The sequence below is a fragment of the Dreissena polymorpha genome, chromosome 9 (assembly GCF_020536995.1).
Source record: "Dreissena polymorpha isolate Duluth1 chromosome 9, UMN_Dpol_1.0, whole genome shotgun sequence".
NCBI classification, from domain to species: Eukaryota; Metazoa; Mollusca; class Bivalvia; order Myida; family Dreissenidae; genus Dreissena; species Dreissena polymorpha.
The window spans coordinates 36,450,008-36,466,775 of NC_068363.1; the positions used below are offsets into that span (position 1 = coordinate 36,450,008).

The 16,768-nt window shown below is 36.0% G+C and overlaps 1 protein-coding gene across 1 annotated transcript; it reads left to right on the plus strand.

Annotated features, from left to right (window-relative positions):
* Positions 1–1,186: 1,186 nt before the first annotated feature.
* On the plus strand, positions 1,187–12,343 carry LOC127846616 (zinc finger protein SNAI2-like). Its single transcript, XM_052378043.1, has 2 exons — positions 1,187–1,609; positions 8,151–12,343. Exons 1-2 carry the CDS (start codon positions 1,426–1,428, stop codon positions 8,951–8,953), a joined length of 987 nt encoding a protein of 328 aa, XP_052234003.1. The 5' UTR covers positions 1,187–1,425; the 3' UTR covers positions 8,954–12,343.
* The last annotated feature ends 4,425 nt before the right edge of the window (positions 12,344–16,768 follow it).

Here is a 16,768-nt window from a genome sequence, read left to right on the forward strand (position 1 = left end):
TCCGCAAACATTTTAACCGGTTAAAAACCACTTTTCCGTTGGAAAACGAATAACAAATGGAATAAGCATGTGGTAATCATACACCAAACTTAAGGACCGGCAAGTGGTGGCGTCTGTTCATTTCCGGAACCAACTATCAATGAGTCTTCCGACATAAGCTTGCACGGAAAGAAAAAAGAAAGAAAGAGAAAAAGCTTTGATGAGAGCTTCCTGTGCGCGATTTGTGGGAAAGCGAGTACAACCACGATCATTTTCAGCGTCTGCTTAAATAAACAGAACCGTTTCACAAATTCACACTTTCATTCATAACAAAAATCGCATTTGCCAGGTCTGTCGACGGTGCCAATATTTTAAACGGTGTCGGAGAGGCACTGGGTCACGTGGCATATGACGTCACCTGGGCTCGTGCCAGACGCTTAGGTTTTCTACTGTTTTCCCAAGAATTGTCAGTGAGAAGGGTAATTATACGCGTGTTCGATTTTATGACTGGTTTATGGGGGTTACATGCACATAACGGCGATGTAATTATTAACACACATTGCATGAGCCTTCACCGAATTCATGAATTAAGAAGTGATCATCAAACGGAGATGGAACCATCACAAACTTAATATTGTTGTTCACTGCGGTAACAACGATATATAATGTTAGCAACGGTCTAACAAGTATAACGACCAATTACTTATATAAGTAGCAATGCTACATTAATATCGCCTTCCGAAACAAGAGAGACTGTTATGTTAATGGTGATTGTCTCATAGTTTTATGGTATATTTGATCATAGTATTAAATGTGTGATCAAATTTATGTATTCATTATAACAGACAAAGATAATATTTAACTCGTAGATTTCTAATTGAAACTTCGCGGTTCCAAAACGTTTTGAATATCCTGCTGCAGGCACTGGCAAAAGAAATTGAGCTTTGTTCCCGGGACAGAAAACCCCTGAAAATTGCAGATTGTGAAATTCGAGAAGACCCGCTATCTTTTACACCCTCCCCCTCGCGAGACGCGCACGTGCTGAATAAAAACAAACAACCAGTCAGATCGCAGCGCGTGCCACGCTAGACTGGTTTTAGTTGGGCCACTTGTTAGCAACGGTTTTTCGGAGAAACTTTTGAGCCAGTCGGGAGCAACAAGACCGTTGCCATGGCAACAGATGCTTAAGTGTCATTGGTGAGCTAACTTTGATAGGGAGCAAAATGTGATAATAAGTAACCCTGCAGGAGCAGACGTATCCGGAGAAAGCAGACGAGAGTTGAACAAAACTCAAAGGAAGCAGCTGACGGGGCTTAGTCGGAATGGGTTCATTGATGAATGTACATACGAACAAATTATCTTGACTAACCGACAAAAACACGTTGCAAGGAACCGCTTCTGGTTTACATCAGGATTATATTATATTTATTTTTTTAATAGCAAAAAATGCCTAAAGCTTTCTTACTTACAAACAAAAGGTACAAAATATGGAAACAGATCAAAGAAAAGTTTCGGGAACAAAAATTACGACAACAGCATTTGCGACAGGCACGTGACACATTGTACCAAACAGACGACACGTTGGCGGATACAGATTACAGCAAATATACGGATATAACAGACGACGAAGGTACGTGTTGCACGTGTTAAAAATTGGTTTCATGATTCTCGAAAATCTAGTTTTGTTACTTTTCAGAATTTTATAATTGTATGTAACCCTGTCGGTTCGTATCGGTAGATCAAATACCGTTGTTTTACATATTACTTTAACTGCCAACGCTACGTTTATTTGAAGCTATCAATAACTTAATAACTTATAAGGTCACGGTCGTTTAAAATGGATAAACTTAAATGGCTGAAGTTCTTAGGAATTCATTAATTTTACTCATGATATGTGTCCAGTATCCATATGTTGAATTGTTTAAAATACATGGCTACAACTTACAACAATTGTAAACATTCAAATGTATATAAACTCATGTACCTAACAGCATTTTTTCAAATTGTCTTTGCCCATACATTTTACTAACCATAGATTGTTGCTTTGAATGTTTTCAATGCAGAATGAATAATGCAAATTGTGTGAGGACCAAAACAGTGCTAGTGCATGTCTTTCCGTAAAGATGAAAGTATGTATCAGCAAATGATACGTGACGATCCGGGTACGTTTCGGTACTGGTACACTGCCTCCTGTCCACCCTAGGACCTCGTATATCAGATCCTCGAAAATGTTTCTATGGTCTAAAATGCATAATGGAAAATTCATGAAAAATTGTCTGACACAGTAGGGGAAGAGGTCTCAGGAATTTATCGAACAACGACAAAGAATAAGCTGCTGAAAGAGTTAATTTAAGTATCTGTTCTAACGAGGCCGTAAGGAGTGTACCTCCTTGGTTAGAAGCGCTGTTCCTTCACGCGCTAGTTGTCTAGTATTGTAGACGGAACTCTCACGATCACCTCATTAACAAATTATAACTTTTAGAAATCATAACTTTATAAGCACAGTACATTCGAGTTTGACAAAATTTCATAAATTTCAAGAATATGTGCTTTAATGTAATGCTCAAAGCATTTGCAGGACGGATGAGTTTCCATTATTTCTTCGAATTCTTATACTATGCCTTTAGTATGCACCTTGTCATTTTCAATTACAATTCAGCGAGACATGGTAGTGTTATGTGTTGGGACGCAGCAAAAAGGGAGAGCTAGTTCGAGGAAAAACACATTAAAAATACAAATTGTATTGTCTGTTCATACGTAGCATTACTTTGTTTGTATTTATAACTACGAAACGACAAAGCCTTATGCCTGTTAATCGTATCGAAGCTGACACTCGGCGTCTACAAAAAGCAGGTCGCTGTATTGCCAGTCGTAACCAAGCTAATTAAACGCTGCATGTCGTAGTCAGGCGACATCCAAGAAGATAAATCGTACAGAAAACGGATATGTCTCAAGTCCCCTTGCAGTTTACTATCTTTACGCACGTATATACGGCTCTCGTGTAATTGAATGCGGCAGGCTCGATGGGAAAAGTATGTTTGCGAAGAAAGTCTTTGTTTCTCAAATTGACGTTGATCAGCTGCGATGGTTATTCGCATTTAATTTTATCACAAAACAACACATCCTATAAGTGTTGTGCATGTTTATTTCATACTTTTTTCCGTATTAAACGATGAAGTTGCGTACAATTTTGTAGCAATGAATCACGTGTTGTAACTTAACCCATTTATGCCTAGTGGACTCTCCCATCCTTCTAAATTGGATCAATTTATTTCAAAAATTAGGGATGTCTAGTATACTTATTTCTATATTTAGAATATTTATAACTGAAAATCCTTTTAGCAAACAGCGCAGACCCAGATGAGACGCCGCATCATGCGGCGTCTCATCTGGGTCTACGCTGTTTGCAATGTCCTTTTTTCAGGACGCTAGGTATAAATGGGTTAATGACTCACTACATTCGATAAAATGTTCTATTTACATGAACAAAAATACATGTATAGCCGATGGTCAATTTATAAATTAATTTATTCAGACGATTTCATAGCTATATTATCAGTTTACACTTCCTGTATTTATTCGTTAACCTGTCTAAAGATATGATATTTTTTTATTACAAAAACACTATTAACCCATTTATGTCTAGGACTTTCCCATCCTTCTAAATTGGACCAATTTATTTCCAAAATTAGGGATGTCTAGCATATTTATTTCTATATTTAGAATATTTCTTACAGAAATTAATTTAAGCAAACAGCGCAGACCCAGATGAGACGTCGCATCATGCGGCGTCTCATCTGGGTCTACGCTGTTTGCCAAGGCCTTTTTTCTAGACGCTGGGCATAAATGGGTTAATTAAGTGTCTACAATATACTCAAGACAATAGATGTGATCAAATTATTATCATATTTTACTGCAATACATTAAATTGATTTTAAAGACAGATGCTTACATATTTTCAGTTTTATAAAATTGTTTTAATATATATATATATATATATATATATATATATATATATATATATATATATATATATATATATATATATATATATATATATATATATATATATATATATATATGTGTGTGTGTGTGTGTGTGTGTGTGTGTGTGTGTGTGTGTACATTATTAAAGAGAAATTTAATTTACTTTTGCATCAATCGCTTTCTAACTTCTCTTAATGAAACATGTTTATCTCTATCAATATATTCTTTTTAACTACTGTCTTGTGTTTATCTTAATTTACATCAACATCGGCTTCCATCAAACTAACACGTGCGTTAATGCTGATATTTTGGTCCTAAATCAAATCTAATGAACCCAATTATTATAAAGATATATCCTACACGATAATCTCGCGTCAAGCCGAGAACCAACCGGTAGAATGACTTGCCATGGTGGTCAGCAAGGTGGTCCACTGGTTCCCCACTGTTCACCACTCGGGATTAACGATGGAACATAAATTTCATGGTCACTTAAAATGTAATTATAAGCTCTTCATATCGTTGATAAATAGCCTGTCAGATTTCCCAGGCGCCATGTTTTATATCCTGGTAGATGTTGTTTTTCTTGACGCGTTTTGATGTTTCAATGCATTAAAAATAACTAAATATATGCGAACTTATATCAGTAAGCACGTTATCGCAGTATTGTCACATATGAATTATATGTATGAATAATTAGGTATGCACAAATACCACCGATTTATGATGTAAAACATGCATAGATTTATAATATATTGAAATAAAATGACAACCGTCGCACCAAACCAAAACCAAAGGCCAAAACGCTGTCATCGTAATGATTTCAGATATGATGCCTTGCAGTGGAACGGGACATGTTAAGTTGCCGTGTCTAAACTATAAAGTAATCTCCGTAAAACTGTTAAGTTAATTCTTCAAAACTTAATGCATTTAACAATAATCGTAGAAGCGTCTGTTTAGAAACTTAGGTCAATTCCTTGAAATCATAGGAATATTAAATCAAACTTTTATTGTGTTTTCTAAGCTTTTATTTTATCCGAAGCCTATGCCTTTTATTTTACGAGATTTCAAAATCAAAGTTTGGGGTTACAAAATGAAAAATTTCATTGATTTTTTCTCTTTAACTTTCACTTACGTTAAGAACGGTGTGAATATTGGCTCAGCATTGAATGGACCCGATGGAACAGGTGGATTATTTAGAGAAATTGAGTTTGGTATCTCGAGATCATTCAATGTCAGCTGAGCAAACTCTGACAAACAAACATGGATAAATACTTAGAAACTTGCCCAGCAACTGCGATAATTACTATTAAATTTTTACGTGGCTCTGTTACTGTCGATCTGCGTGATTTGAAGAACGTACTTATTATTAAAATATACTATATGGGTAGTTTTTAATGTGGTATGTTATTATGAAAAATATACCACAAATATGAATATTCAAAGATAATGATAACAAACGTGATTTATTTAATGTCATTTTGACACGATAAAACATGTTCTAGTGTCAACGGTAGTTGCTATACGAGATACTGTGTTATCTGAGGGAAATGATGAATGGCCTTTGAAATGGTTAAACGTCTAAGTCAATGCTATCGTTTTAATAGCCCATAACTGCTTTCCAGTAACTAACTGGAAAAGCATTTCATATAACCCGCACTAGCAGTTGACGTTAAGTAATAAAGCGAACACTGTTTGCAAGATGCGTGAGGTCTTGTTAAAAGAAACTAACTGGATGGCATTGCAAACCTTACGACGTTTAATAAAATATAAACAAAATGAACTGTCAGCATCATCAGCAGGAGAGAACCGCACAGTTAGTCCAGAATTGTTCATAAAAGCGAAAATAAAAATTAACCTGATATCATAGGGATTAAAATTAAAAGCAATAAAAGAGGATAGCGTTCAATTAAATTCATTTTAATAACCGTTTGATTAATAAGACGGGTCCCTTTTTCACACCAAAGAATAAAATAAAATAATAGACATGTAAAGGATATCATAGATGTTTGTATTGTATGTAAAATTATGATGTTTGAAGCAAATTTGCATGTTATTATAAAATTAAACATAACGATGTTTTATAAGACGTGTTTTCGCTTAAGGCGTGTGTCCAAATTTACCAATAGTGAATGCTCGATATACTTTTGGATAAACTATATCAATCTTTGTTCGGACGCTTGAAGTAGAAAGACGTTAAAAAATTATAAACAAACAAGAGCAAACCAGTTGATCTTTTATGTTGTTGTTGTTTTTTTCGTATATTTGTTAAAACAAAATAACTATACAAAACGAGTCATTCGTCGAAGTTCAAATACGGTTTTCTCGTCGTCGCGATGATAATGTAGTAAAATTGTGAAAATAAGCACATGTATGAATCATCTATAAATAGTGTTTTATTTTTAATCGACTCATCTTTCATTTGAATGCATGGCTTATGTTAAACGTTGCAAAAAACTTGGAACGCTGCATGTAGAATCATGTGTAGACAGTTGGCGGAAGCACACATGATTCAGTTGTGGTATTTAAAAATCAGTCTGCGGTTAGTAATTTTTTTATTCGGTCTGCTGCGAATTATTTAATGTAAATATTCATGTGCCGACAACATAAGGATTTTTTTCTGTTTTGAATGTATTCTAAATACAGTGTAAAACATCGTTCTAAGCGTGTGTATTTTTTTTTTGTTCAATAGTTACCATGTTTATTATGTTTATTTTGTATCATTTTTTTGAAGGAAACTCATTTATTCAGATGAATGTTTCAATGACAAAACTTTTTGCATAGTTCACTATTTTAAAATTCTTTTCTCGTTAACAGTCAGTCTACACTGTCAGCGCTTTGATTTGTATAGCTACGGCATCATCCCGCCACGTGTCGCACTAACCTCGGGCGCCACAAGGTGACACTGCACTAAGAGCGTGTGAATCTGAAACCCCCTAGATCAACTTCACAAACAGTTTCCTTTGAGCTTCACACGCACCCTCACTTTCATCAGAAGGCGTGAACAAGTCTCAGATTATCTTCTTTCCCTGAAATGCTCGTAGATTTGTATTTAATTTCGGCATGCCGTTTAATCTGCATTGCTCAATCATTATTAATTAAGCTTTCATTAAGCCTTGTGTCAACCAACACCTCCGAAACTCTAACCGTTCTTAATCGCGGGCCTATTTGATTATTATTTATCGCCTGCTGCAGCATAGCACTACAGAAGCTCGATTCTTTGATCGCAGACTGTCTTCTAAGGCAACATCAAACGTCTGCGGTAAATTGCGGGGAATAAATCCATCATAAGGTCCAGATATGAACAATAATCTCGTCTGCACCCGTATCTTCCCCACGTGGGGTTAATCACTATAATTAATTATCCGTCAGTTCGGGTCAGTGTGGTTTGAGTTGGCACAGTTCACCTGGCAGGATTGTATACAAACATAGGCAGGTATCTGGGCGTTGCAAAGTTCCAAGAGTGTATCGAAGTACTTTTCTCGCGATCGCCTCGCTGTGTCTGTTAAGTTTACAAAAGCTTGGCTTTGCAACGTTGTCGTGCTTTGAAAACGATCACGTGACATTTATATGAATGAAAACAAAAACTTTACAAAGCATCCAAATGCAGAAAAAATAGTTTGTTAAATACCGGTTAAAATGTACTGAGGCGGTATAATAATGCCTTTTAACATGTGCTGATTTTGCGCAATGTTCCTCGAGCAGTTAAGGAGATGTAAACAATGCTCGTTAAAAGTTAAGAATGTGTTAAACGAACGGTTCTCTTAATATTCAGCTAAAATAAAGCAGTAAAACCGCGGCCTTGCAGCAGACGATAATTATTTTCCGCTCGTGCACATGTGTCTCTCATCAGCTGACACCGGATACCGTAAGAACAGGCGCGCGTGCCCCAGATTAGAGCGCATGTCATTGGCTCCCATATCTCTGGTTACCATGGCGACCATTCTGTTGGAATATCTTTTATCGTGGTCTTATTATAATTTAATTTTGCACCGAATGTTTTTTTCTGTTGTGCAAATCGCTAATGGCTTTTAGAGAGCAACATTTGGCTCGGCGAGCTGCATGCCAGCATTAACTCACCATTGGATATTGTTAACTGTTGCAATTTTTACAGATAGGCGTAGTGCACGCAGACGAAGAATGAAGTTTTAAGCGTATAAACTTATTATTTTGTGTTTCTGCTTTCAGAAATAAGCGATGCTCCAACAATTCCCTCGCCTGCCGCCAGTCCTACGTCAACCGCCACTTCCTCCGATGAAAGCGACAGTGGCTTTTCGTACACCACCGAAAACCGGCCCACATCGCTGGATATGGAATTTGGGATCAGTTGCCGACAGCAGCATATTTCCTTCCTCTATGACCTAATGACCACCCCACAAGCGAGCTTAGCATTGAAGGAGAGCAACCCTGTCCCATATGACCACCCTTTTTACAAATATGGCGTCGGTTACCCTCGCGTGGCACCGTTGTACCCTCAACTACATAACGCAAACATCAGCCCGCCGCCTCCGCTGGTTATCGCGTCTGACGAGAACATCGGCGAGATCCACACATGCGCAGACTGCGGCAAGCAGTACAGCACCTCGTCCAATCTCGCTCGTCATCGACAGACACACCGGATATCCGCCGACAAGAAGGCGCGAAAATGTCCGCACTGCGAGAAGACGTACGTGTCCATGCCGGCATACAGCATGCACGTGCGCACACACAACCAGGGCTGCGAATGCAAGTTCTGCGGGAAGCGGTTCAGCCGACCGTGGCTGCTCCAGGGTCACATTCGGACACACACCGGGGAGAAACCGTTTTCCTGCCCGCAATGCCGAAAATCGTTCGCTGACAAGTCCAACCTGCGCGCGCATGTTCAGACGCACTCGGCCGAGAAACCGTTCGTCTGCGGCCGGTGCGGAAAGGCGTTCGCGCTCAAGAGCTACCTATACAAGCACGAGGAGTCCTCCTGTATGCGGGGTCAAAGGTTCAAGCAGGCCGAGTAAGGAACAGGAAGTGGCGTCACAGTTACTTTAGTCACCAATGGTTCAGAATACGCATGTTGTGCTATAATAGCGAGATGGTAAAATCAAAGTATTATACCATAAATTAAGAACGCTTCATTTTTAAAATATGTTTAATATTTAAAAATATTATTTGTATAAAGGTAGTTTTTTTTATAATTAAGCGTTCTTTACTTCAAAAGATGTTCGGGTAGTTTTTTAAATTGTTACTACATTAGTTAAGAGAATACATAGTCCTATTGTTTTGAAAATTTATACATATAACAAAAATTGAAAATGTATACATATAACAATTATTAATTAATAATTTAACCGCTTTATTTATAGTTATACTTTCAATTTCATGCGAACCGTTGATGTCACATTGTGTGCTTTTCGTGTATTGATTATATTTATGTGTTCAATAACATACAAGCATTCTACCAGAATTACACTTCGAAGAGGGAGTCGAAACGCTAATTCCATAAACAAGTGCTACAAGTTACTAAGGGATCAATGTCATTCATATATCACCTTTTTTACCATTTCTCATCTTCAACAGTTTACTAATTCATGCAATTTTCGTTACTAACCGTTTAAGTTTCTAAGCGACACGGATTTGTTTTTACAAATGAGTCGTGTTCTGAGAAAACTGGGCATAATGCATGTGCGTGCATGTCTGCATAGGCTAATCTGGGACGACACTTTCCGCTTTAATGGAATTTTTCGTTTAAAGGAAGTCCCTTTTTACGAAAATCTAGTTTAAGCAGAAAGTGTCGTCCCTGATTAGCCTGTGCGGACTGCACAGGCTAATCTGGAACGACACTTTCCGCACATGCATTAAGCCCAGTTTTCTCAGAATGCGTCTCAAATAATCCAAGCAGTTGAAGATTTATAGTTATGTAATCTATTTGTGTACAATTTTAGTTTGTTCGTGTGTTTTTTAATGTTTATACATTATGTCTTTTAAAGTTATAAGATGGGATTTTTTTTATAAAAATCAAATGATGCACAGATTTATGTTTACTTTGTTTATATTGTTGAAAACAATTCGTGTTTTAATCACAAACATTGTCTGCGTATCATCTTTCGATTAGCGGTGAAAAATAGTTACATCAACTTATTTTGCAAGTTTAAATTATTGAAATATATCCAAGAATGAACATGTGCTAAATGTTGCATATAAACTATAGGACTTTGTAAAATCAACATTTTAGAAGTCGTTGGTATGTTGCCTGAATTTTTTTTTAATAAGTTGAATGAATTATGTTACGGTATATTTTTTTATTGATTTTTGTATGGTTTGTGGTTTTTATTTTATGTTAATTTAACATGAGTGTTTGCGTTCGAATTATATAGATGTGTTTCCCCTATTTTTGTAAATAATTCCCTATTTATACCGCGTGTGGTTTGTTTTATTTATTTTATATACATATTTATTGATAACTTAATAATTTATTCGTAACTTATTTACATTCAATATTTATTAAACCTGTTTAATGTATTCATTATTTATTTGAAGAATATTTTGGATCTCAATTGTGCTTTTTCATGCATTTATTACAAATTATTCAAATCATCAACATATTCGTCATAAAAACACCATAATCATTTTCTTCAAAACATAGTACAATCATCCAAAACAAAGTAAAATCATCCAAAACATAGTACAATCATCCAAAATGGAGTACGATCACAGTTGCATAAAATATTTTTGTGTGTTTTAATGTATTTTTTCCATATTTTAGCCTTTAAGGTGTTGATATTTATCTTTTTGCTGTGGTTTTCATTTTTACTGTGTATATTTCTGAGCTAATTCGTACCTCTGCTCGGCGTCTGCATGAAATGCAAATATTTTAGAAATAAAAAAAAATGGTTCCATCATGGTATAACAGCCCCGCACTTGAAAAATACCAAACATCGGCCATTCATTTTGCTTGTAAGATGGATATTTTAAAGCAATTATTGTTAGTTCTTAAAAAATGCGTGTTTCTTTTTTCCTAGACAGGGTTTGAAGTATCAGTGCTTTGTTTTGCAGAATGATTGCTTTTGAAAAGGACACCGAGTGTAAATACGAATTAAATGATGTGGTTGTAAACATTTTTAAGACCTGGTTATATAAAATTTGACCAATCAAAATGGAATGTTAGGTTATGTAGCAAAGATGTAGCCTTCTCTGGAATGATTGAAATTTAGTTGTTACGTTTAGGTCACGTGATAATATTGGACAAGACAAGAATAACACTATACCGTGCATGATATATATTCGGTACTATACTTCCATCGCTGCCTTTATAATATGCCGATTGTTAGAGTAGTTTATTGATAAATACATAGGACGAGCGGAAATGTGTTTGCTAGTTAGCCTAACATTTACAAGCGTCCGTTGCCTAATAGTGTGCCTTACCACGTTAACTATGTCGGTTCCACACGCCATCGTAGTGCTTTTCTACCCAATTCTCATATCGTTTAGATATATATTTCTAGTAGCGTGTAACCCCTAGTTGGTAATATATAGACACATTGTAGGACCAAATCATATACTGTGCGGGTCTCAAGAAATAAGTGTGGGATAAACAAGCAATACATAAGCAGCGTGAAATAGTTATATTAATGGTAATTCTTTTGACGTCAGGCTGTAAAATTTTGACTATAAGCATACTAGTTATAGGATTATCGTGACATCATCGGAACGCGAGACTCGCCCAGAAAACATTACGTCTCACAGACGCTAAAATTACATCGACGTCATTTGTTCATTGTCATGTTTGTAACTTAATTTAATTTCGATTACATTTCCTGTTCATGAATGTGTATTAACGTAAAAGGAACAAAACTGTGTAAGAAGTTTCTTGCAAGTATGATAAATCATTTCAGTATAAAAACCAGTTAAGAAAGTCATGTTTTTGTGCAGATTGCGATTTTTCGCTCGACACCTATTTTTAGATAGGAATTTACTGTGTTATTAATGGGATATCATACTTTGTGTTTGGGTGGATTGATTAACGAGTACCGTTTTATACGTTTATTGTCTATTTTCTGCATTTTCATATCGTATTTAGATCAACGAACCGACACGGAGGCAGGCTAATTTTATGAGATATTACATATTTACCATACTGATAAGATACTGTTAATAACTAGGGTACATTCTTGGAATATTTTTTTATTACAAGCCAATTATGCCTCGCATGTTTGATTTTAGCGTAATTTGCAAAATATCTGGCTTATAAATCTCCGCCTTATTACTAGTGTATGATAAAAGACGACTAAATAGTTAGATTATACACTCAAACATTGAGATTGGAATGTGATTCGTTTTGATATAGTATATTTATCATTATTTTGCAATTTTAACAACGAAATGAAGATATTTGTGAATATTTTTGCAATTGTGCCAAATAAACTTTTTGGATCAGCATATTTTTCTTGTTTCTCGCCTCCATCGTCCAGAGTAAAAACCCTCTCCGCTAATGCAAGTCTATGTTATATAAATATCAGTCACCTATAATACTGTTAATCACGGATGCCGTCAGTTCTCCAAAAAGAGATAATACAATAATTACATTGACGACGTTGGTGATGGTAAATCATTATGACAATGATTCGATACTGTGAACACTGATGCCAGTATCATGATGATGCTGCTGCTGCTGCTGCTGCTGCTGCTGATGATGATGTGTTGTTGATGATGATGATGATGATGATGATGATGATGATGATGATGATGATGATGATGATGATGATGATGATGATGATGATGATGATGAAAACGATTCTTATGAAAACGATGATGATGATGATGATGATAATAATAACGATGATGATGATGATTTCGATGATGACGATGATAACGATGATAACGGTGGATATGATATATAACGATATCGAGTTGAATTGCAAAAGAACTAGAAAAAAAAATCATACGTATGCATAAAAGAAGTATAGAGATAACAAAGAGAACTACTCGTGTCAGAAAAAACAATTGTTAAGTAGACAGGAGCAATTTCTCAAATTCCAGTGCGGCAACCGAGTTGCGGAGATGCCGTTAACGTCACTGCTATCGCAACAATCTGCATTACTCGGTGGGGACTCACGGAGCGTTACTTAATACCCACCGCTCCTGAGGCTCGCCAGAATGCGCCGGGGTTTACGAGCCTGGGTATTAACTGCATCCCGGTATCATTCCTGGCGCATCGGGAGCGCACAGGGGAGCAAATGGATATCGCACGTGTTGATAATTAAACTCTACGAAATAAAAGTGCTTCTGCAGTGGTACTGTTGCATCCTGACGTCGTCTGCAAAGTTTGCACTATTTAAAAGTTGTATGAAAATCGGCATGTCGAACGACTCGATTGTTAGTTTCTAAGTAAGCCAATTTTAAGTTCGAGGGTGTGTATCGCACATGTGATAATATTAATCTGAATTAATCATGAAAAAATACATTCAACTTAGATTCAATATACCGGTAATCAATATACATGTATTTGTAATAAAATAAAGATATGGTTCATACATTTGGTAAGAAAAACATGTATTAATTATAATATTAATTTAAATATATGCATTACAAATGTAATGTTATTCAGTAAGACTAATATTTACGTCGATTGTTTCAAATCGTACATGAGAATTTCTAATTATATAGCTTAACCATGAGCATAAAGGGGGTTTATGATGACAAACGTACAAAGGGCCCTGTTATTCAAGACTTTACGCGAAATTTAATTAAATTAAATGATTGTCCACAACTTGACGGAATTCGTCAATTTATATTTAGTTTGACTAAATAGGCCGTTGAATAGGCTGTATCTTTACCAGGTGAACACATATGAACGATCTTGTTCTTTTTCGCGCAGTATACAGAACCTTTCTTCTTGTGGCATCATAACACTCAAGAGAGTCAAAAAATATTCACAGACAAATAACGGTAAAACTTTTCCCACGCTCGGCACACTCTTGCCTCGAATCACGTGACCTATCAACCACGTGGGGTCCTACTTTTATCGCGTATTCCTCCGCGAGTACAACCTGTTTATAACGGGGCGATCTGTTCTATCTTCTTTGAAAATTGCGAGGACTGATTAATGTCGAAATAGACAACGTAATAAAGAAATATCCGAAGAATGTTGACGCACTTTGTAGTTAAATTGCAGGTATAAAAATAATGGCCGCTCTGTTTTGAGTCCCGCAGACTTGAAACTACGTATGGCGTCGCTCGAACGTAAAAAGGGATTTTATTCTAGGGACTCAAATCGCACACGGAAATCTTTCGGAAAGGCCACAGTGAACTCGCCGTTTGAAGTACCCATTCCCTCTGATGAGAAGAATCACGGGCGATTAGAACGACATAACATCCGCTAATGATTGTTTTGTCGTTGAAGGTATTGGTTCCAGTATCTTGTTGAAGGTATTGGTTCCAGTATCTTGTTGAAGGTATTGGTTCCAGTATCTTAAGTTTTGTGATCATTTTCTTTTTATTACATGTAAAAAACATGAAAAAATATACACGTTTCGATACCATAGAGTTGCCGCTGAACTATTGACATACAGAAAATCGGATAGATAGATCTATCTATACATTCGCAAACGACCTTTTCAAAAGCAGAACATGCTCTGATCTTTCGTGTCCATTATATAAAAGCTCGTTACTGTCAGGCGAGACTTTAAAGTCCTACAAACGATGGAAATGCTTGGTCAAGATTGCACTTTATTTTATTTTATTTCAGTCTCATCCATTTACATGTACAACATAGTATATACAAGATATAAAAACACATGTATAAAAACATATGTAAATGGCCATTCAAATTTGAATTATAAGAGACTATACAAAATAGTCTATATAACACAGAGAACACATTTATGGTAAAAGATATTACATGTATTCCGTGAGTGAGTGAGTGTGATTGTGAGGGTAAGAGTTGTATGAATGGGGTTTAGGTAGGTGATATGAATACGAGTGAATGAGTGAGTGAGTGAGTGAGAGAGATAGAGAGTGGTGTGAGTGTAGGTCGATGTGTGGCTGTTGAGTATAAGTTAGTAATGACAATACAGGGATTATTGAGCTATAATGAATCATTGTTCACAGCCAGTGGTTGACCACTTAAGTTGAAAATGAGTGTGTTGATTGACTTGTCTTGTTGGTAACCTAGTGTATTGGTAGATCAACTACCATTTAACCTATGTATGCAATATCAATGTTTTCATATTGTCTGACATTTAAACATGATTACTGAACTACTGAAGAGAGTATATATGCATTCAATATGCAACAACTGTACATTTAACTCAAAGCCATATCAGAAGTGTTAATCTTAACTTTCATTTATAATATTAAAAACTGTCTTAAAAACAAGAATTTTAAGATACTAAAAAGAGATATCGTGACTTTTGCCAAAATTGTAAAATGTAGATAAAACACATATCACCTCAGGCCATGTCTGCAGTAAACTAATTAGCACCACTGATATGTACTACATCATATTCTTAGGAAAATCATAAATCATTATGTTTCCTTGTACGCTATGTAAAACCGTAAAATCAAGTAGGACTTAAAGAATGAAATTCAATAATCTAAACATCTGATAGTATAATCAATAAGTACGGTAATCCATGGCATGTACACTGGTGGTCATCACAGGGGGTTGCAACACAGACCAATTGACCAAGACCAAGACATTGCCAGTGTACATACAACAGACCACCCCTACTGCCCAACTACACTATCTATACAAATAGTTATTTCTAGATTGAAGTATTTTCTAACAGGTTTTGGCAGTCTCATACATAACACTTTCAATGGAAAAAAGAAATATAAATTTATCCTGGTCTGACATATTAATAAAGTTGTTGTCTATTTCTGTGGCCTTACGAAATAAGACATTTCTATCGTAAACATACGCAGAACATTTAAGTATTACATGAATCTCATTTTCGATTGATAAATTGCAAATTGGACATAACCGTAAATGTTCAGGCAAATTCTCATATCTTCCTGTTTCTAGTCGAATAGGTGCCACCCCACACCGGAATTTAGCAAAAGCAGATCTATATTTTATGGGCATTTTAGATTTCACATAACTTTCTGTATCAAAATCATGCTTAAAAATACGATAATGTTCTAAGTTTGTTTCTACCAGTACGGGATTGACTTTGTTCGCTCTGTATTGAATCTTTCCACTGTTCTATGTATTTTTTCATGATTACAGATTCTACAAGATTACATACATTGCATGACAACTGACGCCTCTGGCATATTGTATCCATCGTCCCAAACAAGCCCTATAGTCTCGTTTAAAGAGGTTACGAAAAAATAACACTTTGTCACCGCTTACATCATGCCGATTGCTAATTCCAACTACCCGGTGATCGGTCGATACTAGGCCATCTGTCTCGAAGTGATTAGCGGTGACTTAGCGCACACACTGGGTATTGGTCACCACAGTGAGTCGATCAGTTACGCTGCTGCCAATCATACAGTTTGTTAACAAAACCGGGTAACCTTTGACTCACGGAAAAGCGTGGTTCTGTGACGCTTGTAAAAACATAAGGTACCCACAAATACGTAACGCTTTTTATAACATTAGAAACATAATTCAATCAGAAAAGTTTTAGTATTTTCCTCTAACCATTTATCATAAACAAAAGGCAGTATCATTTTACGGGTACAATTAATTACTGCCATGTGGTGACACTGTTTCATTTATAGTTCACGTCTGACCCAACACTCATTTATGCAGTAAGTGATGATACAGCACTGTTATACAGACTTAAATTAATTTTAAATCTAGATTTATCATTTTTTAGTTTAGATTT

What these genes read in the sequence shown, in the direction of transcription:
- LOC127846616 (XM_052378043.1), top strand. Translation starts at nt 1,426, where the DNA reads ATGCCTAAAGCTTTCTTACTTACAAACAAAAGGTACAAAATATGGAAA. An exon ending in GGATATAACAGACGACGAAG is followed by an intron (nt 1,610 to 8,150) that starts GTACGTGTTGCA and finishes TTCTGCTTTCAG; the next exon opens with AAATAAGCGATGCTCCAACA.